The sequence below is a fragment of the Paroedura picta genome, chromosome 4 (assembly GCF_049243985.1).
Source record: "Paroedura picta isolate Pp20150507F chromosome 4, Ppicta_v3.0, whole genome shotgun sequence".
NCBI classification, from domain to species: Eukaryota; Metazoa; Chordata; class Lepidosauria; order Squamata; family Gekkonidae; genus Paroedura; species Paroedura picta.
In genome coordinates, this window is record NC_135372.1 from 35103273 (window position 1) to 35129762 (window position 26490).

The window sequence follows — 26490 nt, forward strand, 5'->3', positions numbered from 1 at the left end:
GACACGCCACAACAATGAAGTGTGTTGTAAAGGGCTGGGGGGGATGAAGTAAAGGGCCGGGGGTGGGGGGGAAGGCGTCCTTCAGGGCCCACCTCCAATTAGTTGAAGGACCACGTGTGGTCCGGGGCCCACAGGTTTGAGATCGCTACACTACACCACGCCAGAGGGGACCCCGTTACTTCTGGAGCTCGAAAGGTGACTTTGGCTCTCGATTTGCAATGCAGGAGCAAACTGCTGAGTCAGAATGGATGGGGGTGTTTTTTTGCAATTTGCTTCCCCAAGGATTGCGTTTGATTTTTGCAGTTGGCGAGTACACTCCAGTAAGGGCGGGGATTAGGACTGTAGTGCAATCCTATGAAAATGTATTCCAGTCTAGACTCATTACATTTTAGATTGGAGTCATCCTGTCCAGGACTGCACTGTGAGAAGGGTGGGAGTGCCAACAGTGGCATGGACATTCCTGAAGATTGGGGGACTCTGCCTGGGGAGGGGGGATTTGAGGAGAGATTTCACCCACCGTAAACCTCCAAAGGTGCCAATTTCAGTGTAGTCTGGAGAGCCATCGTTATTCCCTGAGAATGCCAGGTCCCACCTGGAAAATGACAACCCGAAATCTTCCTTATAGTGATGTTGTTCTTTTTTTTTCTTTCCTTTTTTTTTTTGAACCTGAAGGTTCAGAGGTGGTTGGCCATTGCCTACCTCTGCACAGCCACTCTGGGTTTCCTTGGTGCAGAAGAATTTATTGTGTGTGGCCACCGGCCATATAACAATATAAAACATATAGCATAGCAGTCCAAAATATAAAATACAAAATGCAAATGAAAACAAAGATACCGGAGAAATAAATTCTGATGTTAAGAAAGTATAAGTGAGAAACCCATGGCGCAAGGAAGCCGATATACATGCTGTGTATTTGTTTCCAAAACTTTCACTTGCTTGACTTATAACTTCCTAGCAGCTGCTCTAATAGTTAAGAATAGTTAAGAATAGAGAATAATGCATAACGCTGTATATCCTCTGGAACTGCAATACCACATAAATAGAGCCGTAATTTCCTTGACAGTCACCCGTCCAGGTGCTACCAAGAGCCAACCCTGCTCAGTTTTCAAGATCTCACAAGAGCAGTCAAGGCTTCCCACAGTCACGTTAATTTGAAAGCATTTACTACTTATTTGTATTTAGTATAATTATATTTGTGGCCCACCCTAGTCCAGATCTTTTCTACATATCCATAAAGTGTAGTATAGTGGTTTAGAATGTACAACTAGAACCTGGAGGATCCAGGTTCAAATCTCTAATCTTTGGGAAGTTTGCTGGACCACTAGCTCTGTGTAAAATATCTCACCAGGCTGTTGGGAAGATGAAATGGCAGAGGAAGGGGAAGAGCAGGATACTAATACATAATCAGCAATCAATACATGCAAGACTTGTACGTCCTTTCATTCCTGGCCTTCAGGTTCCCAAACTTGTACATCCTTGCATCGCTGGCCTTCAGATTCTCAAACCTGTACAGCCTTGCATTGCTGGCCTTCAGATTCTCAAACCTTGTCAAATCCACCAGCTGTCATCTGGTGATGGCGGCAGAAAGTGCTGTCAAGTTGCAGCCAATTCAGGGCAACCATGTAGGTTTTTCAAGGCAAGAGATGAACACAAAGGTGGTTTGCCATTGCTTTCCTCTGGGTAGCGAGTCTGAACTTTGGTGGTCTTCCATCCACATATGACCCAGGGCCAGCTCTGCTTACCTTCCAAGATCTAACAAGATCGGGCTAGCCTGGGCCATCCAAGTCCAGGCAATTCTCTTAAGAACCAGGAAGGGGAGACAGCACTCCCCAATGTTTCACTTTCACCCCAGGTGTTGGTGAAGGTAAAATTGGCAGAGAGACTATGCTTGCATTTAACTGTGAAATTTACAGTGCCACGCCCCTGCCTGAAATAAAGCTATCCATGATGATAGTATATGCAGCAAAGATTTTTTTTTTGGGGGGGGAGGTGTGTTTGATGTGTAGTCCAAATTTGATGAACTGTACACCATAACGATGCAGCCCAATGCAAGTATACTTGTAAGAAGCTTTTGTTCTCCCGAATGAAACTCTGCCTAGGTTTGCCTGAATCATTTGTGTGCATTACTGGCTGGTGGCTGAGAGCAAAATGCTTTGGCTTATCCTTAAGCTCTTGAGCTATGTCTGTCTCTCTTTAGGGATCCCTTGGCCATGCTTCCTTGCTTCCCTCCTCTCATCTTGATCACTTTAATATCAAGTTGCGATGTACGTCTGAGTCACTACAGACTGAGGCACGTCATTGTGGCTAATAAAACAATATATTGTTCAACTGTCTGATATTGAACCCCGCCATCCTATACAATACCTTACTCAAGTCACTTGCTCAATTCCTAGTTTGGAATCCTAGTCCTATTGCATTGTTCATTCCATACCCTACATCAGTGGTCCCCAACCTTTCTGAGGCTGGGGACCGGCAGGGCAGCGGGCCGTGCCCGCAGGCCGAGATTGCGCCTTGCGAAGCTGAAATTGCGCATGCACTGCACTTTCGCGCATGCACGCATGCGCAAAAGTGCCGCACATGAGTGATTTCAGTCGCGCATGGCGCATGCGGCCCTGATTTCCTCTCCCCGCCCTCCCGCAGTAAGAAGCTTCCCGGGCCGCAAGCTTGCGGCCTGGGAAGTTTTTTACTGCGGGGGGGGGCGGGGAGAGGGAGCCGCGGCCCGGCGGCATGGCCTTCGCGGCCCGCAGGTTGGGGACCACTGCCCTTCATTGTACGATTAAGTTTGAGTCTAGTGGCTCCTTGAAGACCAACAAGCCTTGAAGATACAAGCTTTTGTGTGCACGCACACTTCTTCAGAGAGATTCTTTATATCTGAAGAGGAGTGCTTGCACATGAAAGCTTATATCTTGAGTAAAACTTTGTTGGCCTTAAAGGTGCCCCTGGACTCAAACTTTGTTCTGCCGCTTCAGACCAAAATGGCTGCCCCCCTGAAACTGTTGTACAATTACATTGTTTTCTCTTTCTGTACTCTGTAATCTGCCTTAAGGTTCAAAGAGAAATGTGAGCTACAAATAAGTCAGAGCTAGGTGATTTTTAAAAAGATCCTTATTCATGATTGTTATACTTTAGCAATGCAAAATTACTACAAGTGATATCCTATAAAAACCATATATCCCATAATGTCTAAAGCAGTGGTCCCCAACCCCCGGTGCCAGTCCGTGGATCAGTCGGTACCGGGCCGCAGCTCCTCCTTGTCCTCCTCAGCGGCTGCTGCCTCAGGGGCTGCCCTGCCACTCTGCTGCCAGCTCACCTTTGGTGCTCTCCAGTGGCCGCCATGGCTGGGGCTCCCCTTCGGCGTGGCACTGCGCAGCTACTGCTGGCAGCGCCCCCCAGCGGGCAGCGGGAAGTCAGGGGCGCTGGCGGGAAAGCAAGTGGAACAGGGGCTTAGGCAGTGGCAACAACGTCCCTCGGCAAAAGATTACCCCCTCCCTCCCGCCGGGCCTCAGTAAATTTGTCAAGCGTTGACCGGTCCCCGGTGATAAAAAGGTTGGGGACCACTGATCTAAAGTATATATCTTCATTATTTTTACACAGGCCTCTCCAAAATTCGGCAACAAATTGAGCATGACACTGTGGTCCAGGAATATTAATGGAATTTAATCCTGCGTTTTAGAGAGATAAAAGTATAGATATTAAAGATTTGTGCTTTTTCTGTCACAGGAGCCCATAGGGGATAATTTCTGATTTGACGGCAGGTTTCATGGGTTCTAAACAAAAACACACAAGGATTCATAGATCCACAGTTGCTTTTTCTATGGTGTGTGTTTGAGAGTTGTTCTCATGTTGGGTTGTTATTCCCTTATTTCCTGTTATGAAAATATCCTTTTGCAGATGCTCCTGTACAAATGGTGTATTGAAGTCAACATCCTCCGGAGTTAAGCCTCCTAGGGAGGAGCTGAATACAACCACACACAGGCAGTTAACAGTCCGTTTGCCCACAAAGTGAGTACTAAATTTAGATAACGCCTGAAAAGAGGCTTCCTAAACCTAAAGTCAACCAGTTTCCAGCCTGATGAAAAGTTTTGGGAGAACTTGAAAGGTTGCACAGTAAGTCGTGTTTGTTTGGCCTGTTTGTGAATTTTCTTAAGCCCAAGGCATGCTTTCTTCTCTAGTTTGTGGCCCACAAAGCACCAGTGTGGTGAAGTGGTTAAGAGTGGTGGACTAGAATTTGGAAGACCCAGGTTCAAATCCCCACTCCTGCCTTGGGGAGTCAAACTGTCAGCCTAACCAACTTGCAGGGTTGTTGTGAGGATGAAATGGAGGAGAATGATGTAAGCTGCCTTGGATTTCCTTTGCGGAGAAAAGCCAAGGGTAAATTAATTACATAAATGAATGAAGGTTCAGGTGGGCAGCCCTATTGGTCTGAAGGAGCTGAATGAAGTTTTTAGTCCAGTGGCACCTTGAAGACCAATGAAGTTTTGTTCAAGATCTAGCATTTCACTTAAAAGCAGACAGATGTAACTTAACAAAACGTATGGTTGAGGAAATTCTGTTTCCTTATATCTGAAGAAGTGGGCTTGCACAAGAAAGCTTATATATCTTGAATAAAACCTTGTTGGTCTTCAAGGTGCCACTGGACTCAGTTTTATAAATGAATTATTAAGATAGATTCAGGTGTGAGCCGCGCTGGCCTGAAGGAGCGGGACAAAATGTGAATCCATAAACGAATTCAAGGCTTCTCCAACCCAGCGGGAGACCCGCGATAGATAACGACAATACTGCCTTTGATACCTCAAGCCAGTGATTGGCTCGGCCGCTCGCAGAAGCGGCTTCCGATTGGCTGAGACAGAGCATCCCATCTGTCTCCCTGTTCTCCAGAGGCGGGCTCTTTTCTCGCGCGCCTTCGCGTCTTCGAAAGGTCGCTTCCGGAAGCGGCGGGCGGGCGAAGGCGTCATTTCCGGCTAGGCCTACCTGTACCGCAGGCGTCTTCGTCCACCGGCCCCCGCCATGAGTACCATGTTCGCCGACACCGTCCTCATCGTCTTCATCTCGGTGTGCACCGCGCTGCTGGCCGAGGGTGAGTCGAAGGGCTGGGAAGAGCCGGGGTCCGGTTGGGGTTTTGCCTGTTTAAACGGTTACCGGACGGGCGAGGTAGGCCTGGGTGAGCTTCGCCTTCTGGATGCCAATCTCCCGGTGAGCCCGGGGGATCCCCAGTTTTACAGCTCATCTCCAGGCGCCATAGGTCAGTTCCCCTGGAGAAGAGGACCACATTGGAGGATGGGCTGCATAGCATTATCCTCCACTGGGGTCCCTCTCCGTCCCCAATCTCACCCACGCTCCACCCCCCGAAGTCTCCAGGTATTTTGCATCCCAGAGCTGGCAACCCTGAACCTTCCAGCGGGCCTTTCTTATTGAGTCTTCCCCACACTGAGGGCTGCGTTTGCAGGGGCTCCGTGTGACCGGTGGTGAAGGTGAGGCAAGCTTGCTCGAGTTCTCTGAGGAAGGGGCGGGAGTCCTGCAGTGCCTCTCAGACTGAAGTCTTAATAATTAGCTTGCTTTGAAGACTCTGAGATAAGCATCCTAAAAGATTTTTAAAAAATCTAACTGGCGGATTGCTCATGCTGATATTCAATAGCAGAAGCCAAGTTGGTTTTTTATACTCTGCTTTTTACTATCCGAAGGAGTCTCAAAGCAACTCACAATCGCCTTCCCTTCCTCTCCCCAAAACAGACGCCTTGTGAGGTTGGTGGGGCTGAGAGAGCTCTGAAAGAACTGCTCTGAGAACAGCACCATCAGGGCTGTGACTACCCCATGGTCACCCAGCTGGCTGCATGTGGAAGAGCGGGGGATCAAACCTGACTCTCCAGGTTAGAAGCCGCAGCACTTAACCGCTACATCAAGCTGGTACAAGTTGCTAGCTGTGACAATAGAACCTCCATATTCAGAGGTGGTGTGACTCCTTAAGAGGGGTAAGCAGTTCAGGAGGATTGATGTGGGTCTTATACTTGGGTGCAGCAGGTAAATTGTTTATTCTGTTTGGCAGTGGCTGGCCGTGACATATGAATATATAAGAAGCTCTATATATTTTTGCTGGTCATTGACCGTATTAACAAACTGAACTATATGTGAAGCTGCCTTATAAGGAGTAGGGTCATTGGTCCATCACAGTCAGTATTGTCTAACACTGGCAGCAGCTCTCCAGAAAGAAGTATTTTGCATCACTTACTAAATGTTGTTGTGTTGCAAAACTGAATGAGCTGACAACAACATGGTAAACAAAAAATTGTGCCAAGCCAAGCTGTTACTACATGTGTTCCACTTCACGTGTATCCTTAGACATGCCCAGATTCTATAACTTGCATTTGGGATGCTCACCCAGAACCGCAACTAATTTGGAGGAATTAAGTTCAGGGTTAGAGGGAAACTAAGAAAATCTAAGAAAATAAAATACGTAAAATAAAAGGCTTATAGTGACCCCATTAATTTCTACCTCGTGGGATTTTTAAGGCAAGATTTTGCGTGGCAGCCCCAGGCTTCTTTTGTCATATCCAAGGACTGACTATGTTTAGCTTCTGATCTGTGATAAGATCCAGCTAGTCTGGCCTACTAAGGTGGTGATCCTTTTCATTGGACATACCAGTAGTTGAACTTGGGGCCTTCTCTATGCAAAGCCAGCTCCTTGGTAGCATCTGTTGCATACAGCATGCTGACCTAATGTGTTTTTTGATTGTCTTACTCTGAAGCAACCTGTTTACTGCTCATGCAATATGCCTTGTTCCTGAGCTCTGTGCATGGTTTTCAGTGGTCTTCTACTGTCAGCCAGTGTAAAGTCCAAATGGAGTGTAAAGGTAAAGGTATCCCCTGTGCAAGCACCGAGTCATGTCTGACCCTTGGGGTGATGCCCTCCAGCGTTTTCTTGGCAGACTCAATACGGGGTGGTTTGCCAGTGCCTTCCCCAGTCATGACCGTTTACCCCCCAGCAAGCTGGGTACTCATTTTACCGACCTCGGAAGGATGGAAGGCTGAGTCAACCTTGAGCCGGCTGCTGGGATTGAACCCCCAGCCTCATGGGCAAAGCTTTCAGACGGCTGCCTTACCACTCTGCGCCACAAGAGGCTCATAAAAGGAGTGTAGTCCTCCATATTTGGGAAGCGCAGTAAAGTTAGTCCCAAGAGCTCCAACCTAGATAGCAGCCTATTCTTTCCAGTTGTTGGTATCTAGGGTGGACGAGATTATCAGTTTTCAGCAAAATGATTTATCCCTTTAAGGAAGTGCACATATTAGCTTGTTCTTACTCCCGAGTCAAATTCTGTAGGGCATGGGTTTCCGGAATTGTTGAACCTGCTGAAATCAATTCTGGAGGTGACGGTTTCATGGATCATCATGGACAGGTGTTCAGAAGACAGATAGAGCACTAGTAGCCATGCCTGGCGAAGATGGAAAAACACCTGTCGGGCTACTTTTTTTACCTATGCTTCAGTGGTCAGAGAGGCATCCGTGGTCACCCCCAAATTCCTGGCTTGGGGCGCGGTGGTAATTTGCATCCTGGCCAGGATGGGTGAGAGAAGGTAAAGAACGGAAAAGAGTACTTTCTTACCTTAGGACATTGAGGGATTGAAGTTCTGTAATTTCTTATCTGTCCACACAGAGTAAGACCCTACCCTTTTACTGAGTGTTTTGGAACATGCAGAAGTCTCAAAGGTGCAAACTTGACACAGGGAATGTCCTCCTTGCTAGACAGCCAGAAACCCTTGCCTCTAGCAAATTGATTTGGTTCTTCATGTTCAGATCATTCCTTGACGATAGAGCAGAGGTAGTCAACCTGCAGCCCTCCAGATGTCCATGGACTACAATTTCCATGAGCCCCTGCCAGCGTTTGCTGGCAGGAGCTCATGGGAATTGTAGTCCATGGAAATCTGGAGGGCTGCAGTTTGACTACCCCTGAGATAGAGGATCGATCTCAGCTGTGTTATGGTCTCCAGTTTTTAGAACAGTGGTTCTCAACCTTCTTAATGTTGCAACCCCCTCTGGGTTGCACGGTGCCGGTGCAGCAGTGGCATGGTGGCGCCAGCGGCCTCAGTGACCCCTGGGAAAAGGGTCGATCAACCCCCAAAAGGGTTGTGACCCCCAGGTTGAGAACAGCTGTTTTAGAGAATTTGGTGGTACACAGTGCAGTTCTGACTCACGATGATGTGTGCTCTTTATTTCAGGCATAACATGGGTGCTGGTGTATCGAACGGACAAATACAAGAGGCTGAAAGCAGAAGTGGAGAAACAGAGTAAAAAACGTAAGTGCTTCTTCTCTAAATCAACAATAAAACTTGCCTTGTCCCAGAACCACTCACGCTGCCGACAGTGCATCTTTGGCAGGTATTTAAAATATTTCCATTCTTGTCTCGAAGCTGCGGATCCAGTGGCTATACATGGTGGAGGAAGGAACCCACTCTGTGGTGACCAGTGATTTCCCCTTGAGTCATCCCATGTAGGCCTTTGTAAGGCAGGGCAAGAGGGTCCTGCTGTCACTAAGAATAGTCACAGGGCGAGTCAAACTTTTGCAGGATGGCTGATGCGATGAGAGTTTGTTTCCATAAACGACGGAGTAATCTTGTCCCTTTGGGAGAAAAGCGGGTTAGAGATGATGTAAATAAGTTAATGCAGGAAGTAGGTATTTCTTCCCGCCGCTGTATTTGTAGGACAACAATTCAAGCATGCCAAGTGTAAATGTCATTGTATTTTCAAACACCACCATAAAATGAAATGAGAACTCTGTCATGAATAGTAAATCGTTTTTAAAGTGCGCTTGCTGGCTTATTAGTCTCTTTGTTTTAAGGCAGGGGTATTCAACCTGTGGTCCTCCAGATGTTCATGGACTGCAATTCCCATGAGCCCCTGCCAGTGTTTGCTGGCATGGGCTCATGGGAATTGTAGTCCATGAACATCTGGAGGACCACAGGTTGACTACCCCTAGGCATGGTTTGAAAATGAATTGTACTGCTTCTGATCTTTTGGTGAACTTTTGTTGCTCCTACACACCTGTCTTTACTGGTGTTGAAACAAAGCAATTTTGGGGTTGTAGAATATCTTTATATTATAAGATGTCATGTTTGCCTTAACCATCTCCCAAATGTTAGGGGAAGTGTGGTGCTCACTGTATCCAGTCACTTTATCAATAGCTTTTTATTTTTGCCTTCGTATTCTCAGTTCTCCCCTCCACTCTCCCAGTGTGAGCAGAACGCAGGGAGCTATTTCGATGTGGCTTTTATGTAAGCTGCTTTGTGCAGACGTTGTGGTGTATTGGGGAGGAGGGGATGAAATTTGAATGCATCTGGAGAAAGTACTGCTGCAGTATTTTAAGACCAACAGAGATTTATTTAAGGCATGAGCTTTCGTCTGGTATCATAAGAGTACAGATATAAGAAGAAAGTAAATCAGTAGCCATTTAATAAACAGCGTCACAACATCCTAAATATGCAGTATGGACATAAACGCATCCTGGATGGAATCTGTCCTCTGAACTGCTTCCACAAAAATTTTTGCAAGCTCTTAAAGCTTTTCATTAGAACCAGTGGTTCATAGTTGTTTAGTTGTTTCCCCTGTTGCTGCCTCCAGGATCTGGAATTCAGAGGCTTAGTATCTCTGCATGTGGAGCTTCCCCTCAGTCACCATGCCTAGTAGCCATGGACAGTTATTCCCCATAAATCAATCTAATCTGTTTCTAATTATATTTATTCCTGTGGCCATCAATACGTCCTTGCAGTGAATTCCACATTTTAATCGCTCTCCATGTAATAAAGTTTATATGGATTCCAGCAAGGATCTGGGTTGTGCCATTCTGCTGGGATGCCCTTACACAGAACAGGGCTTCTTCAGCAAAACATGTGTAGACCATTCTTAGTTCTGCTAAATGTGCTGCCTATTTATTCATGTATTATTTATTAAAACATTTCTATCTTGCCCGTCCTCTTGGCTGAAGGCAGCTTAGAGAAGTAGTTAAAACATCTCTGACTAAAACCAACGAGAGAACGTCACTTCTAAATCCCCACCATATCACTCTGATGAAAATTTACAGACTTTTATAACGCAGCCAATCTGATGCATTAAGTGTATGTTTTCCTTTGCATTGCTCTAGCAGAGGTGGCCAGACTGTGGCTCTCCAGATGTCCACGGACAACTATTCTCATGAGCCCCATCAGCACATTCTGGCAGGGGCTCGTGGGAATTGTAGTCCACGGACACCAGGAGAGCCACAGTTTGTCCAGCCCTTTGCCTAGCATATTATATGCCAGAGAACAGGAGTAGACTTGGTTGGAACAGCAGCTCAACAAAGTGAGCACTGAGGCTTTTTTTAGCCAGGGTTTATGGTCTGCATTGAAACTGGTGTTCCAGGAAGGCTTTCCCTCCTGGCAGCTGCGCTCCACTAAGCTCGGCAGAAATAGGCCAGCGTTTTCTTCCTCTCACCCCTCAATAGTAATTTCAACTCTCCTTCTCTTTGTTGTCATATTTGTACCAATGCTTGAGCTCTGGGAGAAAAAAAGGAGGAGGAGAAGGAGGAGGCAGCAGCTGCTGGTGGTTTGGGTTTTGGTTTGTGGGTTGATTTGTTTGTTTCTAAACAATTCACTGTGATGCCTGATCTTTTCAGTGGAAAAAAAGAAGGAAACAATAACTGAATCAGCTGGCCGGCAGCAGAAGAAGAAAATAGGTAAGATGATGGGGCTGCAGTGGAGCGGGATGTGCTAATTTTCAATATATAGGCCAAGTTGTGTAAGGGGTGTTGAGAGTGGTTTTTGCATTGGGGGAATAGCCTGTATTTTTTTAATGCAATTTCACCCCCCCCCTTTTCAGCCAGTTTGGTTCTAAAGGGGGCTTTCAGTTAGCACTTGAAATAGAAAGGGCTACTGAGGTGGATCATTGGGTAGAGAGAAAAAAAAGGAGGGGACTGCTGTTAGTAGAGATAATGGGGGGGGGATTTTTGCCCTGTTCTCTCCTCAATCATCCACTGCTGATGGCTTTTACCATCTGGGCCATCAGGTGTTCAGGCCTCAGTTCTAAGGGACTCCAACCCCAAAACCAACGCAAATGAGCTTTTTACCCCCAACCTGGATTAAGGTCCTGCTATGAACTTTAGTGCTATGTTTGCCTGTCTGAAAGCATAATCTTTTAGTTTTATCAAAGTAGACTCTTTTTTTTTTTGCTGCTTTTTCCCATATGTCTCTTTGTTTTTCTTTCCTTTTAAAAACAATATGGTGCAGACTGCCCTTTTCACAGTAGAACATAATGGTCAAGTTTTTCCCTATAAAAAACACATTCTCAGAAATTTGTAAATGCACTTAGTGCTGGAACAGCTTAAAGACACAGTGCCTCTAGATTCTGAGCACCACTGTTGAACAAGGGTGATTTCTGCTCCTCCCCTAACATCAGGGGCAAGAAAAAATACATTTGTGATTTCCACAATGCAGACGCCTTGAATAACACCTACGAAACACATATCTGCAAGAGCTAAATGACAGAGCAGAATGAATTTGGAAAGTGGCTTCAGAATGACCGTTTATGCACTGGGAGCTTCACTGCCCCAGCTCCCGTGCAGAAGCACAAATCGGGGGCAGATAAGGTGCACTGGGCCAAATACTATCCCGTGTGGGTGCAGGAAGAGGTGGGGCAACCTGCCACGACTCAAACTCCAGCCTGCAGCCGGGCATGAAACCTCCAGTGCGTAAACGGTCAATGCAAGAATGCAGCAGTCAGAATTCACTGTATTTCTGCAAATTATGTTACTATCAGGACTTAGTCTGGGCTTCTGGGGGCAGGGCTACTTGCGCTCAGCGTTGGCAGCGAAGGAGCGAGCTCTCTTAATTCTTCCTGTCAGCTCACAGCGTTATGACCTTGGCATGTTTGGGCTCAATGCCACCCTCCAAGATGCCTTTCTGTTATATCAGCACTCTGGAGGCTGCCTTTCCTGTAGAAGCCCCCTTTTCATCAAGAACACCTGCAGCGGCCACAGCTTCCTGACTCTGCAACACAGCTTGGTGTAGTGGTTAAGAGCAGTGGCCTCTAATCTGGAGAGCCGGGTTTGATTCCCCACTCCTTCACATGCAGCCAGTTGGGTGACCGTGGGCTATACACAGTTCGCTTAAAACTATTCTCACAGGGCAGTACTCCCAGAGCTCTCTCAGTCCCACCTACCTCACAGGGTGTCTGTCGTGGAGAGAGGAAAGGAAAGGTGTTTGTTGGCCACTGACACTCTTTCGGGCAGTGAAAAGCGGAGTATAAAAACAACTCTTCTTCTTCTACGTGGGTAACCTATTCCTCACTGCTTTTCAGAGAGGCAAGAAGAAAAGCTGAAGAACAACAACCGGGATCTGTCAATGGTGAGAGCAAAATCTGGGTGGTTCCCACAAAAGACTCATCCGGGTGGCTTTACTTGAAACACGGCGCACGGCGCACAGGGATTTCACCCGGGCAGGAAGTGCTTTCATTGACCAGCACTACTTGCAAAAAGGCTGTGGAACTGGAATGGGGGAGGTGCCCGGCCTAGCTGGTGGGTGTCTACAGCCGTGGACCTGCTGAGTTGCATTTTTCATTGTTCGTGCCGACTGAGCGTTTCTGTTCCGGCAACTCCGCATTCTTCTCGGTTGCTGTGAAAAAGCCTGAATTTTGCCTCTTTCTCCTGCCCCTTTGCACAAAGGTCTTTGTCACAACCTATATTCTTAGCCTGCCAGTTCCTCCTCCCTTGCACTAGCCTACAGGAAGGTCACTTCAGAGGGTGCTTTCGTTTCTGCTGTTGCGAAGCTGTATTAAGAGTCCTGCGTGTTTTGCTCCTTTTACCCATCCTTGCCCTTTGAAGGATTGGCTCGGGAGGCTGCCTCGACTTGCCAGGAATAGCTCAGAGGGACTGAACACCCCAGGCTCAACCCAGTCGTGCCAGGTTGGGGTTGTAGGATGGATTGCATGGGGAAGGTGTCGGGAAGAAGCAAGCTGTCTTCCAGTGCTTTTCTAACTCCACACAAGCACAGAAGAAGGGAGAGCAGCCAATTTCTCTAAATGGCATAAAGACTAGGGTTGCATGCTTCGGCTCGGTTCGGCCGCCTTGGCGATCACCAAAGCTCGAAGTGGCACGTAGGAGGCCAGCGGCACAGCTCAGAGAGGAAGGGTGGCAACCAGCCAGCGGCCACACGCAGGGGCAGAGCTCTGCGCCTGCGTGTGGCCTCCAGCTGATGTACCTAGTTGGATTGAACAGCAGTAGTAGAAGGGGTAGCAAACTAGAGAGTCTCCTTTCCTGCAATCATTTGTGGAATTCTAATAAGAGTGTGAATCTTCTTCCTTACAGGTTCGGATGAAATCTATGTTTGCAATTGGCTTTTGTTTCACCGCTCTGATGGGAATGTTCAATTCCATGTAAGTGTCCTTCAGTCCAGCTTTCCTATTTTTGGGGGGAACGTTTCTTCTCCACAGCTTGCTTATCCCAGGCATAGGAACTGATCCATTCAGCTTTTTTACTACAGATTCCACTGCAGACACCAGAATAGCAGCTAGAAGGATCTGAGAGGAAAGGAGGGGAAGCCCTCAAGGCACCTAAAAGGCTGTGCTAGGGAACACAAGACTGGTCTGAATAAAAGCCATGTCAGACACACGCCATAGTAAGGAGGGGGATCAAATGAAATGGTATGAAAATGCCGGCTCGATCCAACCTGCAGCAGGCATATCAGAGCAGCTCTGTGCACTCATTAGGAATGGCAGCCTTTAATCTGGACCACTGGATTTGATTCCCCAATCCTCATCCACATGCAGCTAGCTGGGTGACCTTGGGCTACTCACAGCTCTCTCAGAGCTCTCTCAGCCTCACCTAGCTCACAGGGTGCCTGTAGGTGTCCGTAAGCCGCTTAGAGACTCCTGTGGGTAGTCAGAGGTGGGATACAAAAAGACCAACTCTTCTTCTTCTCTAAATTAGTGGTCCCCAACCCGCGGGCCGCGGCTCCCTCTTCCCGCCCCCCCCCCAAAGCGAGAAGCTCGCCAGGCCGCGAACAAATCGGCCGCCAAAGCTTCTTGTTTCGGGGGGGGGGGGGAGGAGAAGCTTGCCGAGTCGCAAGCTAATCGGCCGCTTTGGCGGCCGATTTGCTGGCGGCCCGGAGGGGCCGGGAGAGGGAGCCACGGCCGCCGGCATGGCAGCGGCGCAAACGCATGCGCGGACTGCCGTGCACGCACGTTTGCGCTGGGGCTGCCGCACGTGCGCGGGGCCCCGGGCCACCCTCTCCCGCCACTCCGGAGCAGCGGTCCGCGGCAACCGGAAGATTGCAGACCACTGCTCTAAATAATGCATCACACAGGTGGTCTATGACATTAGGTAGCTTGTGAGGTATGGGATGGAAGATTACAGCAAACTAGTCCCATCAGGACAGCTGCAGGGTGCAGGTGTGGTCTTTTTAAACAAGGAAGTAGCTGGCATCACCTTTTGTGAATCCCTGGCATCAGAGGCCCCCACAAAATTGACTGTGGTAACATCTGCAGCATCCTCAGACTGCAGCTCTTGACCTTGAGCGTCAGCAGGTGTTCTCCTGAACATAACCTGCATTTTTTTTTTCTCTCAGCCAGGCTCGTGGAAACAAATTCTTGGTCTAGGCCCTGTTGAAGTCTTGGCACAATATAAATCGAGAGGAGCTTAAGCAAGGAAGAGTATGCCTGGATTGATGAGAGAAGGGAGAGGAACAGGGGAAGCATAAGGGGTAATGAAGACTGTCCTTTAGAGAGGAAGAGCATGTAGGTGTATCCTAGCTGAAGTTTGCTGGGATCAGTTCTTAGTTTCTAAAGAGAGGTCCTCGGACTGTCATCTCTGTGGGAGACCTGCCCTCCCATTGGAACCCATGCCTCTTAATTCTCCCTTTGTGGAGGGAGAAGATTGCGGTTGTCCTATGGTAAGCGGGAATATTCAGTGTGCACTCGGAAGTATTTTATTCGTCCTTAAGAATTTTGAGTCAGTGATGTTGAGCTAGTAACTGTTGTGCCTCAGTGTTCCTAGCAGGTGGAAACAGGAGCCCTCCCCTCTTAAGTGTTTGTGCATTTGCAGCAGGGCAGGGGAGAGGAGCTAGATTTGAAGCAGAGACATGCTGGTTTCCTGTCCAGTTTCTTGTGAGCCGATTAGAGCACGTTCTAAGGTCAGTTTTTGGTATCACCTTGGTGATTTGAAAACCTTTCGGAAGGCCGGCCGACTTTATGACTTGAAAAAGAAGGCTGAGGGAGAGGAAAAATATTGTGCTGACTACAGTAGTTCTAGAGAGCCAGTTTGGTGTGGTGGTTAGGAGATCAGACTTCTAATCTCACAAACAGGGTTTGATTCCCCGCTCCCCCGCATGCAGCCAGCTGGGTGACCTTGGGCTCGCCACAGCACTGATGAAGCTGTTCTAACTGAGCCGGAATATCTGGGCTCTCCTTGGCCTCACCCACCTCACAGGGTGTCTGTTGTGGGGAGAGGAAAGGGAAGGCGAATGTAACCTGCTTGGAGACTCCTTCGGGTAGAGAAAAGCGGCATATAAGAACCAACTCTTCTTTTCAGTAATATCAGGGCTCTCTCAGCCTCACCACCTCACAGGGTGTCTGTTGTGGGGACAGGAAAGGGAAGGCAAATATAAACTGCTTTGAGTCTCCTTCAGGTAATAAAAAGCGAGGTACAAGAAAACAGCTTTTCTTCTTCTTCTCTGTCTGAACAGCCAGCAAACCCGAATCCCTCGCTGCTTCCTTAGGTCGCTCACTGACAACAGCATCAATGACAACAGCAAGATGTCAGCGCCGTGCCTTGTAGTACTTCCTGCTAACTTTTGGCGACGTCCAGAAGTATAGGCAGGAACCACGTGGAATACTGCAATACCCAGGAGGGAGCCAAAGGGGGGTGGAAATCAAAGAGAGATAAACATCCGTTCCTAGCCCGTCTGCCAAAATACCTTTGCAGTTGGCACTTGTTGGAAGCTCAGCTCCGCGTGTTTGCGTCTTCAGGAAGGACTGCTTGTCTGAAGTTTACAGTATTAAAAACACCTGCTAGGACTGGGCAGGATGAGAGAGGAGGCATGCTGGAGCTTTGTGTAGCCATGTGATAGAGCACGCAGCTTTGGGGAATGCAGGCCCTGGTTTCGGGAGTCTACGTCTAGGGTAACCTCAGTCAAGAGGCATCATGCGCATATACTCTTGAGCCTGTTTTGTTTTAATGGTGTGTATATATTTAGATGTGTCTTAACTTGCTTGACTTGTTTTTATGCACTATCCTAAACCCTGAGTTGAATGGGAAGATGTTTTTTAAACAGTTATAAATAAATAAGAAAGTCATAGCCTATTTAAACTATGAAGACATGAACTTGCGTTAGAAGGCAGAAGAAGCACTGAGCTTTTTCAATACCCCACTTTGTCACTCCCCGAAGGAGTCTCAAAGCGACTTACAATCACCTTTCCCTTCCTCTCCCCGCAACCTGTGAGTTGCAGAGAGAACTCTGCAAGAACTGCTTTGTGAGAAAAACTTTAAAAGAACTGAGACTGGCCCAAGGTCATCCAGCCGGCTGCATGTGGAGGAGTGGGGGAGTCAAACTTCAACCATGACACCGTGCTGGATCTTAGGATTCCAGTCACCATTTTCTGCCTTCAGTCAGTCATCTAATTCTATATTGGGGGGGGGGGGGAGTCTGGAGTTTTTCAAACTTGGGGTGGGATTTATGCATAGAGGGGAGAATGGGTGGGAAGAACTTTTCTCCCTCTCGTCTGTTGTTAGAACTGCAGTGGGGTGCCTTGTGAAGTTGCTGGGCATTGGGTACAGACAGGCCAAAGGAAGGGCTACTTTACTGACCAAGTAATTCTGGAATTCACTGCCAGTGAATGTAATGATAGCCAGTGGCATAGGGCGCTTTAAAAGTGGATTAGACAAATGCATGGAGGAGAAGTCCATTAGTCGCTACTAGCCATAACTGAGCAAAGGGATTCTCCATGTATAGAGGCAGTAAGCCTCTGAAATCCAGGGGCTAGGTGACAACGTCAAGGGGAAGGCTTTGGCCTGTTTTGGCAGGCTGTCTTCCATTTGCTAGTTAAATGGACAACCAGGAAAACTGGTTCGCTGCTGTGAGAAGCCAGCAGGGTTCTCTGCCTGATGCACCTCAGATGGTAGCTCTAGTAATGAATGGAACATCTCTGCCATGCCCTGCACTTAGAATAAGAAATGTCCTTTAGACTGATTGGCACTGCCGGTGTGTTGGATGGGTACAAAAATGAACTCTGTAAATTGGCCAGGAGCCTTCTGTGGTGCTCAAAATGCTTGTTGCGGACTCTCCTGTGGCTTTGGCAGATACTTCCCCCCTCCCCCTTGGAATCTGCTCACTTCCTTAGGGACTCTGCTGACTTGCAGTTCAGCAGCAACCTCTCTAAATTCTAAAACCTGCCCAGTTTGGCTGGAAAGATGGCTGCCGTGGGGTCCTAACTGTGGCATGTAACTTCACCGTCCCCAAGGAATTAGAGGGCAAGACGTGTTCTCTTGATTTCATGCTTTGGTTCCTCTCTGGGCAGTCAAAGGCTGAACCTATGATTTCTGCCCCAGCCCGCCAAGGGCAGGCTGAACCTTTTACTGCTGCCCCCGCCAGCCGAGGGCTGGGTAGTTTGTTGCACAAATAACTCAAATGCGTTCCTTTTTGCCTCTCCCAGATTTGACGGCCGTGTGGTTGCCAAGCTCCCCTTCGTGCCCCTGTCCTACATCCAGGGCTTGTCCCACCGTAATCTCCTGGGTGAAGATTACACGGATTGCTCCTTTATCTTCCTCTACATTCTGTGCACCATGTCTATACGACAGGTAAGTGCCGAGTCGTGAGCAGTCAGTCGTAAAACCTTTGATTCTGTTAATTTGCCCATATTTTTCCTAGCTTCTCCCTAAAAGCTGCAGCTAGAGAGCTCTCCCCCCATCACATAGATGGAAGGATACACCCTGCTCAACATTGTGCTGAGTTCCCAGCACAAGTAAACATTAAAAAAAAAAGCTTGCTTTAGTGGTCGGTTTGGAATGAAGTGAGATAAAAGGCCAGAATGAAGCCTGTATGCATGTAATAAGACTCACAAATCCCTGGACTTGGCATATAACCACAGGCATTCTTCATGCGTCTAGTATGTGTTTATCCTTTTCCTCTTTACATGCATGATTCTCTCTCCCCCGTATGACTTTCACAGTGACCCTGCAAGGTAAGACAAGAAAAGTGGCATGACACTGGAGGGGCAAGAAGCTTGTGTAGATCCTCTGCCATGGAAAGCGTGAGAGCAAAGCCTGGACTGAATTTCTGTGTAGGTTTATTATTTATCGCATGGCTGACGTGTAGCCGGGGGATCATCTGGCAGCCTGGCAAGGAACATTGGGGGGGCGGCTTGCCATTTCTTGGCTCCGCATCTCCAGAGGAACTTCCACCCAAATCCTTGGAGGTCTCCCATCCAAATGCAAGCTTAGTTTCCGAGATCTGACAGGATTGGGCTTGCCTGGGCTATCCAATCAGGGCTCCTGCATGGAGCAAGAACAAAATGCATCTACTGGTTTCACTGACAGATGGAGGCTGTTCTGTAGTACATAAAGTGTAGAAGCTGATGTGTATAGGGCCGCCCTTCTCAACTTTTTTACCGCTGAGAAACCCCTGAAACAATCTTCAGGCTTCAAAAAGCCCCAGAAGTGGTGAGATCGTTCAGAATATGATAGGGAAGCAGAGCTGTGGACACGCCCACCCGAGGCCCCTCCCCCTTTCCACACCCTCCAGGCCCATCATTGGCTACTGTGGGTGACGGGTGCAGGTTGACATGACCATAGATGGTCATATCACTCCAGGGTTTCACAGTAGGGGATATTTCATCGCCCTGCAAGCCCTTCTCTCAGTGTAGCATCAGTTGCTCCTTAATCTGGCGGGTGTACTTTGCATGTGTTCTAAGACCTGCTACTGCTTACTCATAACAATTGAGAGGAGGCAAGTTGCACTTTCCCAGTAATACTATTAAAGAAACTTTTTTCCACAGGTGGCCTTCTTTTCCCTTCTGCTCTTGAGCCTCTGGGCTCTCTGGCATTCATGTACTAGGACTTCCATATCTGAATCTTTAAAATCTGGGAGGGTGTTCTAGAATAACGGCTCTCATTAGCTGTCGTCCTCCTGTTCTCCCCCTCCCCTCCTTTTTCGTGTAGGTTCATCTCTGAGTTTCTGGTCCATTCCACTGCCTTCTTCCCACCTCCTTCACTTGCCCACCTCATTTCTTTATTTACATTGTCTATAGCTGACCTTTCTCGCTGAGGCTTAAGGAGGACTACAAAGTGTAAGCTGGTAAAATCAATAGGATGGGAGAGCCAAGAAGCAATTTTAACAGAGCTAGGATTGTAGAACCCTGACCTGGACAGCCCGAGCTACTCAGATATTCAGTGTTGCATGGTGTCAATCGCTGCTTGAAATGCTCACAAAGGGTAATCAGCTCAGATTCTTCCGTGGGCCATTTGTGCTGTAGCTCATCACCTATGCGGACCTCTGAAATCCTTCCTACCTGTGTGCCAAGGAATTCCAAACGGATAAACATAGGAAGGAAGGCACACACGAGTTAAACTTCTGGCTCGGTGCCTGAGGTAGGTTAGGAGAGGCTCTTTCACAGGGAGGATTTAAGAAAAACACAGTTCTTTAGATTATTAGATATTAGCACGGTCATCTTTTCGTTTCAAAACAGTCTGGCTTTAAATAAAAATCAGAATCCAACAGAGATATCATGAATGGGCAATTCCAAATGCTGGGTAAAAGTAAAGCCTGCTTCCGCCTCTTGCTTCCGGCAGTGTGCTGTAGTGGTTAAGGGCAGTGGGCTCTAATATGAATACATGTCACTCCTCCACGTGCAGCCAACTAGGTGACCTTGAACTAGTCACAGTTCTCGTAGAGGTGTTCTGACCCAGCAGTAATATCCAGGCTCTCTCAGCCTCAGCTACCACTCGGGGTATCTGAGATGGGGAGAGGAAAAGGAAGGGAACTGTAAGCCACTGACCATTTACGCACTGGGAACTTCACTGCCTCAGCTTTTGTGCTGGAGCAGAAATTGGGGGTGGATGATGTTCACCGGGCCAAATGCTCCCCCATGTGGGTGCAGGAAGAGGTGGGGCAACCTGCCACGACTAAAACTCCAGCCTGCAGCCCGGCATGAAACCTCCAGTGCATAAACGGTCACTGTGCACCTCCTTCAGGGAGAGAAAAGCGGCATATAAGAACCAACTCTTCTTCTTCTTTAGTAATGTCAGGGCTCTCTCAGCCTCACCTCCCTCACAGGGTGTCTGTTGTGGGGAGAGGAAAGGGAAGTCAATTGGAAGATGCTTTGAGGCTCCCGGTAGAGAAAAGCAACATATAAAAACCAACTCTTCATCTTGGGACTCCTTTGGGTAGTGAAAGTGTGGTATAAAAAAGCTAGGTCTTCTCATCCTCATCCTCCTTTCATATCACCTTTTTAACTGAACCTGGGAACATCTGCGTGTGAAAGCAGAAGCTTGTTTACTGAGCCACAGGTGCTGAAGTGGTCCCTGTGCTTAAGCCTCTGAAGCTACATGGCTGCCTTTTCACTTGGCCAATAACTTAGGAGAAGTAAACTAGAGGTGTTAAGAGGGACCCAGAGATCGCTTGGGAGGGGGGAGTGTGCTGATTCATGGAACCCCCCCCCATTCATGGGTGTGAGCCTTTGATCTAATTTGGGCAGTGTTATAACTGCAGCTTTGCCTTATCCTAAGTAAAGGATAGCAAGCAGACTGACATGGGATATATGGGATCCAGGCCAAGTTATTTAAGCAAAATCGTAAGAGACCAAAACAGTAGGGTCATAGGTATAATACAATTAAGACACATCCTAAAAACAGAACTTTAAACTGCCTTCCTTCAAGACTTTGTATTTTTATGGCAGCGACGCAAAACCTATCCAGCTGAATTGTTACCTCGAGGGCCCCATTGCTTAATAGCTTCTTTCCTCGATCTGCATCCGGACGTTCTGGAAATCTTTTGAGTGGTGGATCGATCAATTTGCCTCAACTGTCTGCATAAGCAGGGCAGTGGACCTATATATGTTCTCTGCTTTTAGTTTGGCCGCTCCTACAAAAACACAAGTCTCTTAGAAGAAGAAGAGCTGGTTCTTATATGCCACTTTTCTCTACCAGAAGGAGTCTCAAAGCGGCTTACAATCTCCTTCCCTTTCCTCTCCCCGCAACAGGCACCCTGTGAGGTGGGTGAGGCTGAGAGAGCCCTGATATCACTGCTTGGTTAGAACAGTTTTATCAGTGCCGTGGCGAGCCCAAGATCACCCAGCTGGATTCATGTGGGGGAGCGCAGAATCAAACCCGGCTTGCCAGATTAGAAGTCCACACTCCTAACCACTACACCAAGCTGGCCCCCTCCTTGAGCTGAGGGCATCTGAGCATCTAACAAGTGTCAATCCCCTTTTTATTTATTACTAACAGAGTCAGATCAGTGGCAGGCGCTGAGAAGTAGCCCCCATGCCCAGTGCATTTCCTCCTTTAATAAAGCAGTACCTTTATTAACAAAAACACGTTGATACAACTCCAGAAAGCTCAGATTTCTAGGTCACTCTAACCCATAAACTTTGAACCATGTAGGATATTCAAGAATTCCCTTTCCTTGGCCTCGTAAAAGTGGGCTAGTTCGGCACTGCGCCAAAACAACACCACCGTGGATGTCACGTTGACGGCTGTCGATCCATTTATTATGGCCTTTTTTTTCCAGATCAGAGAGATCCAGCAGCGTTGGGCCTAAGACTTGTCCTAACACTTGCTTCCGTCCAGCTGCCGGCAGGAATTCATTGCCTTCCGAAGCTGGAAAGTTGCTGGCAGATTAACGGCGGGTCACGTGTCTCTCTTCCTTCAAGAAAAGGAAGGGGTCAACGAGGTTCACCTAGCTTATGGGAAGCGATCTGGGGATGTGGCTGGGGAAACAGATGCTGCAAGCCCGTGAGACGAATACTTAGAAAGAGCTCGGGGTGGCGGCAGCCAAGGCGAACACCTAGGAGGGCAAAGGTAGCAAAATAGGACCGCTGGCCTTGGGGGTGTTTGCTGGGAGAATGCTTTGAGGAAGGGTGTTGGAGGCCCTGGCCCTTGGCGACCTTTGACAAATGAGCCCCACCGCTGTTGGCCTTGGGTTTTTTGAAGTAGAGGAAATGCTCAGCCCTTTGGCTAGAATTCCACTTGCTTCTGACCCAAGGCTGATGTGGCCCGAAATAATCTCCCCTACGACCGAGCCGCTTCCTCTGTGCCGTTTCCATCTCCCCCTCGCGCGTCAGTCCCATCTCCGAGTTCTTCCTGCCTTCCTGTTGAGGGTGTGAAGTGCTGCACGGGAGCCCCGAAGAGGCTGGGAAAGTTGACAGCATCTGTGCTGGGTGTGAAGATGCACATCCGCTCCTGTTTTCTCTCTCTCCCCCTTCTCTGTGCATCAACCTGCTTGATTACAAATATTTGCTCTCAGGGTGATCCTCTTCGCCCCTTAACTGAAGGAGTTGGTTTTTACGCCCTGCTTTTCACTACCCGAAGGAGTCTGAAAGCGGCCTACAGTCACCTTCCCTTCCTCTCTCCAGAACAGACACCCTGTGAGGGAGGTGAGGCTGAAGGAGCTTTGACAGAACTGCTCTTCATCTAACAGGACAAGGACTGGTCCAAGGTCACCTAGCTGGCTGGACATGGAGGAGGGGGGAGTCAAACCCATCTCTCCAAATGAGAGGCAAGGGGGACGATGGCCTCTAAATCAGGGGCAAGGAGGAGGATGGACTAACTAGCAGCAGGGTTCTGACCAGTTGAGCCATTGATATAGGCCCCTGAGTCAGCTCTCACACCTGTATCTTGTTGCTGAACACAGTTTCTGATTTGCCTAAAGGTGAGGTGAGGGTTTCTTCATTCAGGCATGTGAGTTTTGACTTCTCTGCCAGTTTGTTGTAGTGGTTAGGAGTGCGGACTTCTAATCTGGCATGCCGGGTTCAATTTTGCACTCCCCCACGTGCAGCCAGCTGGGTGACCATGGGCTCGACACGGCACTGATGAAACTGTTCTGACCGGGCAGTGATATCAGGGCTCTCTCAGCCTCACCTTCCTCACAGGGTGTCTGTTGTGGGGAGAGGAAAGGGAAGGTGAATGTAAGCTGTTTTGAGCCTCCTTCGGGTAGAGAAAAGCGGCATATAAGAACCAGCTCTTCTTCTTCTTCTGATAAAGTAGTTGGAAAAAGTATTTGGGTTGGCAGGGGGTGGGGGAGAATGTGATCAACTTCCAAAAACAGTCTTTTGTTAATTTTATCAATATGGGATCCAAGTCCCTGCTCTTAAAGGGTTTGTGGCTTTGGTTCAGCGGAGTGTTTCCGTAGAGGCATTTCCCCCTGCAAGCCGCGTTCCTAATTCTTCCTGGTGCACCAACAGTCCCCCAATGTTCCTGGCCTCTACGGGTAGAATGGGGAGGTGGGGGAGCCCCTGTTGGCAGCATCAGCAAAGGAGAAGCAAGGAAGCCATGCATAGAGATGCTCTGGTGGATTCAGCCTCATCATTATTTACAAATCAGTCACCATTGTATCAGCCACCATTGTATTCTGTCTTCCTGTGGCGCTCAGGAGCATGCGCTGTTGGAATCAAGGGCCTTATTTTTAGTCTCCTCTTCCATCCTGCGAGGCAAACCGAGAACTGTACCTTTATTTCTGGCTTTCAGCTCAGCTGTTCGGTCAACTTCAGCATCCATGGGGTGGCGAAGCCTTGCTCTGCTGCATGAATGCAGCGCTTTGTGCATTTGACCGAAGGTGGGCCCTGTCTAAGTTTATATCACAATAAATTACTGTTTTCTGGCGGCTCAAAATGCATGGCCATTTTGTCCGTGGCAGGCTGAAATGGCCAGTCCCTCCCCCTGAGGCAGCTATTCCTGCGGTCAAAACTGAGTCGGGGCTTCATTCGACTCCTGCTCTGACCTGGATAGCCCAGACAACCCCAATCCCATCAGATCTCGGAAGCTAAGCAGGGTCGACCCTGGTTAGCATTCGAATGGGAGCCCCCCAAGGAACACAGAGGGTCATGATATGGAGGGAGTTAGTGGCAAGCTCCCTCCAAACATCTCTTGTCCAGCTGCCAGACAATCCCGCAGTCACAGGCTCTCCTGGCTACACAACACACACAATGCGCAATAAACAAATCATTTCTTGCAACACCTCCTGAGGTAGGCATGTTTGAGACATGGCTGTTGTAGTAAAGAATTATATGTCTGTATTTGGATGTTGTGACACAGTTTACTAATTTAACAGGATTAACTTTTGCTTATATATTCCCACTGTCATGACGGTCAGTTCATAGTCTGAGGAAGAGTGCTTGCACTCGAAAGCTCATGCCTTGAATAAATCTTTGTTGGTCTTAAAGGTGTCACTGGACTCTGATTTTTCTTTCGTTGTACAATCCCTTCCTGCTACTTTCATCTTTGCGGCTGTCATTGTTCCTGCAGCATTCTGCTTCCTTCGTGCATAAATAAGGCCAGTTAAAACCTCTCAAGCAGTTATGGCAAGGTTGACGTCCCCTCTGCTTTCTAGGCAGACTTTCATGGCACAGTGGCATCGGTGGAGCAGTTGTCCATCCGAGCAGCATTTCATCTACACCAGAATCACGTTCTTGTATATGTACTTGGCTGTCATTTGAAAGGATCGCTCACCTCTCTCTCTCTCTCTCTCTTCTGCTCCTTGTCAGAACATCCAGAAGCTGCTGGGCTTGGCTCCGTCTCGAGCCGCCACCAAGCAGGCAGGAGGGTTCCTCGGCCCACCGCCTCAAGCTGGGAAGTTCTCCTGAGGAATGAGAAGTAATTCCTGTCATGTCCCATCAATCGGAGAGGAGAGGGAAAGGCGATCCTGGTGGCTTTGCGTGAAATTTGAAGAAGACTTTGTAAGCACAGCACCTGGACGGCTTCAGGTGATCACATGTGTTTTAAAGACTCCTTTTTGGCCTGATCTCGGCACTTCCTCCTGGAGCATACTTGGAATACATCGGCAGAGGTTTTAGCAGTCAAGTACCCTCTTAGAAGAATCAGGTTGTAGCTCCCTTTTCAGGGTGATTTTTTTTTTATGCAAGACAATTGTCTTTATGATGTAGTGCTGATTTAGCTCATACTTCTGTGTGGAAACGGTACACTGAGCGGGACTTTCATCCCATACTGGCTGGTATAGCCTTGGAACTTCCTGGGACAGGCGTCTATGTTGCATTCATGAATTCAGTATACACAGTGCCTGTGCAATCAGGGCCACTGCTCCCTAGTTGGGGGAGCAAGTATCCAAAACGGCTCCGATTAAATACTGCTGTGTCTCCCACGAGAAATCCAGTCTTTGAGATAGCTAACCTCCTTTCCCCTTTTGAAGTGTCAGTCGAATTTTGCTCCTTTCAGGTTTGTAAGTGTGCCCCTTGAGGGCAGTGACTTTGCTCTCTCTAAAACCTGAGAGTCCTTTATTCTAAATTTTTGAGATCGTTGTTCCCTGATGTGCCTCACGGGTGGCAGGTGGAAAGTTGGCTTTGAAAGTCAGCTGCTGATGAGAGTGTGCTTCCCTACCGGTTTCTTGGTGCTTTCCTGAAGCTTCTGTTGACTGATGAGAGTGGCTTTCTTGCTAGCTCAACGACCTTCTTGAGGTACTTCCTGCTTCTTCCTCCACTCAGCAGCTCTCCTTCCTCTAGAGCAGTCTTCCACAACCCTCGGGCTGCGAGCCCTTGGTATTGGGCCACGGTGCGCCAATGGGCACGCCTCCCTCCCCCCCGCAGCGCGGTGCTCACTGCGCCAGGAACAATCGGCCACTTCGGCGGCTGATTGCTCCTGGGCCCCGATGCAGCAAGTGTCGCGCCGCGGGGGGGGGAGGGGTACGGGCGCTAGTGGGTGCAAACGCCTCTCCCGGCCCCAGCCTGAAAAAGGTTGGGAACCACTGCTGTAAAATGGGACTTTGGGGCTTTCCAAGTCCCTGTGCATTAGCAGAAAGGGAATCTGCAGCACTCTGCCTCTCCTAAAGGAAGAGTTTCTTATGGTTCACAGGCCCATCATTCAACTGCGAAAAATCCCCTGGGGGTTGTTTGCCACCAATTCTCAGTAAATAGAATAAAAATCAACATTTCAGAAATGCCTGCCTAAAAGCAAAGCCGGCTGCCAGTTTCCGCTTCCACTTTGTAATGCCCTTACTCAGTCTTACCCCAAATATTTTTCAGAGGCATGGTGGTGTGGGGACTAGAGCAGGCCTTTTCAACCTTCTGACCCTGGCAGTATCACTGAAATATTTTTTAGACTTTGCGGTACCAGGAAGTGATGTCGGCTGGCCACACCCCCAGAAGGGAGAAGAGTGCCAGCTTCAGACAGCAAATGTTTAAATAGCCCGGGGCCCTCCCTTCCCACCTCCTCCAGGCCCATCATTGGGTACTGGGAGAGGCCATGTCAACCTGCCCAAATAAGGGTCAATAAAATAAATTCAGAATGAGGACCACCTTTTTCTTTCCTCTTCG

The 26490-nt window shown here is 48.4% G+C and overlaps 1 protein-coding gene across 1 annotated transcript; it reads left to right on the plus strand.

Annotated features, from left to right (window-relative positions):
• Positions 1-4899: 4899 nt before the first annotated feature.
• On the plus strand, positions 4900-26465 carry TMCO1 (transmembrane and coiled-coil domains 1). The gene is made up of 7 exons (XM_077332334.1): positions 4900-5077; positions 8211-8288; positions 10640-10699; positions 12319-12365; positions 13325-13392; positions 17665-17809; positions 24709-26465. The coding sequence occupies exons 1-7, from the start codon at positions 5008-5010 to the stop codon at positions 24805-24807; spliced, it is 567 nt and encodes a 188-aa protein (XP_077188449.1). The 5' UTR covers positions 4900-5007; the 3' UTR covers positions 24808-26465.
• The last annotated feature ends 25 nt before the right edge of the window (positions 26466-26490 follow it).

Excerpts from the sequence above, each read along its gene's own strand:
- TMCO1 (XM_077332334.1), top strand. The coding sequence starts at position 5,008 with ATGAGTACCATGTTCGCCGACACCGTCCTCATCGTCTTCATCTCGGTG. Across the intron at positions 12,366-13,324 it reads ACAACCGGGATCTGTCAATG|GTTCGGATGAAATCTATGTT; the intron begins GTGAGAGCAAAA and ends TCTTCCTTACAG. Across the intron at positions 13,393-17,664 it reads ATGGGAATGTTCAATTCCAT|ATTTGACGGCCGTGTGGTTG; the intron begins GTAAGTGTCCTT and ends TGCCTCTCCCAG.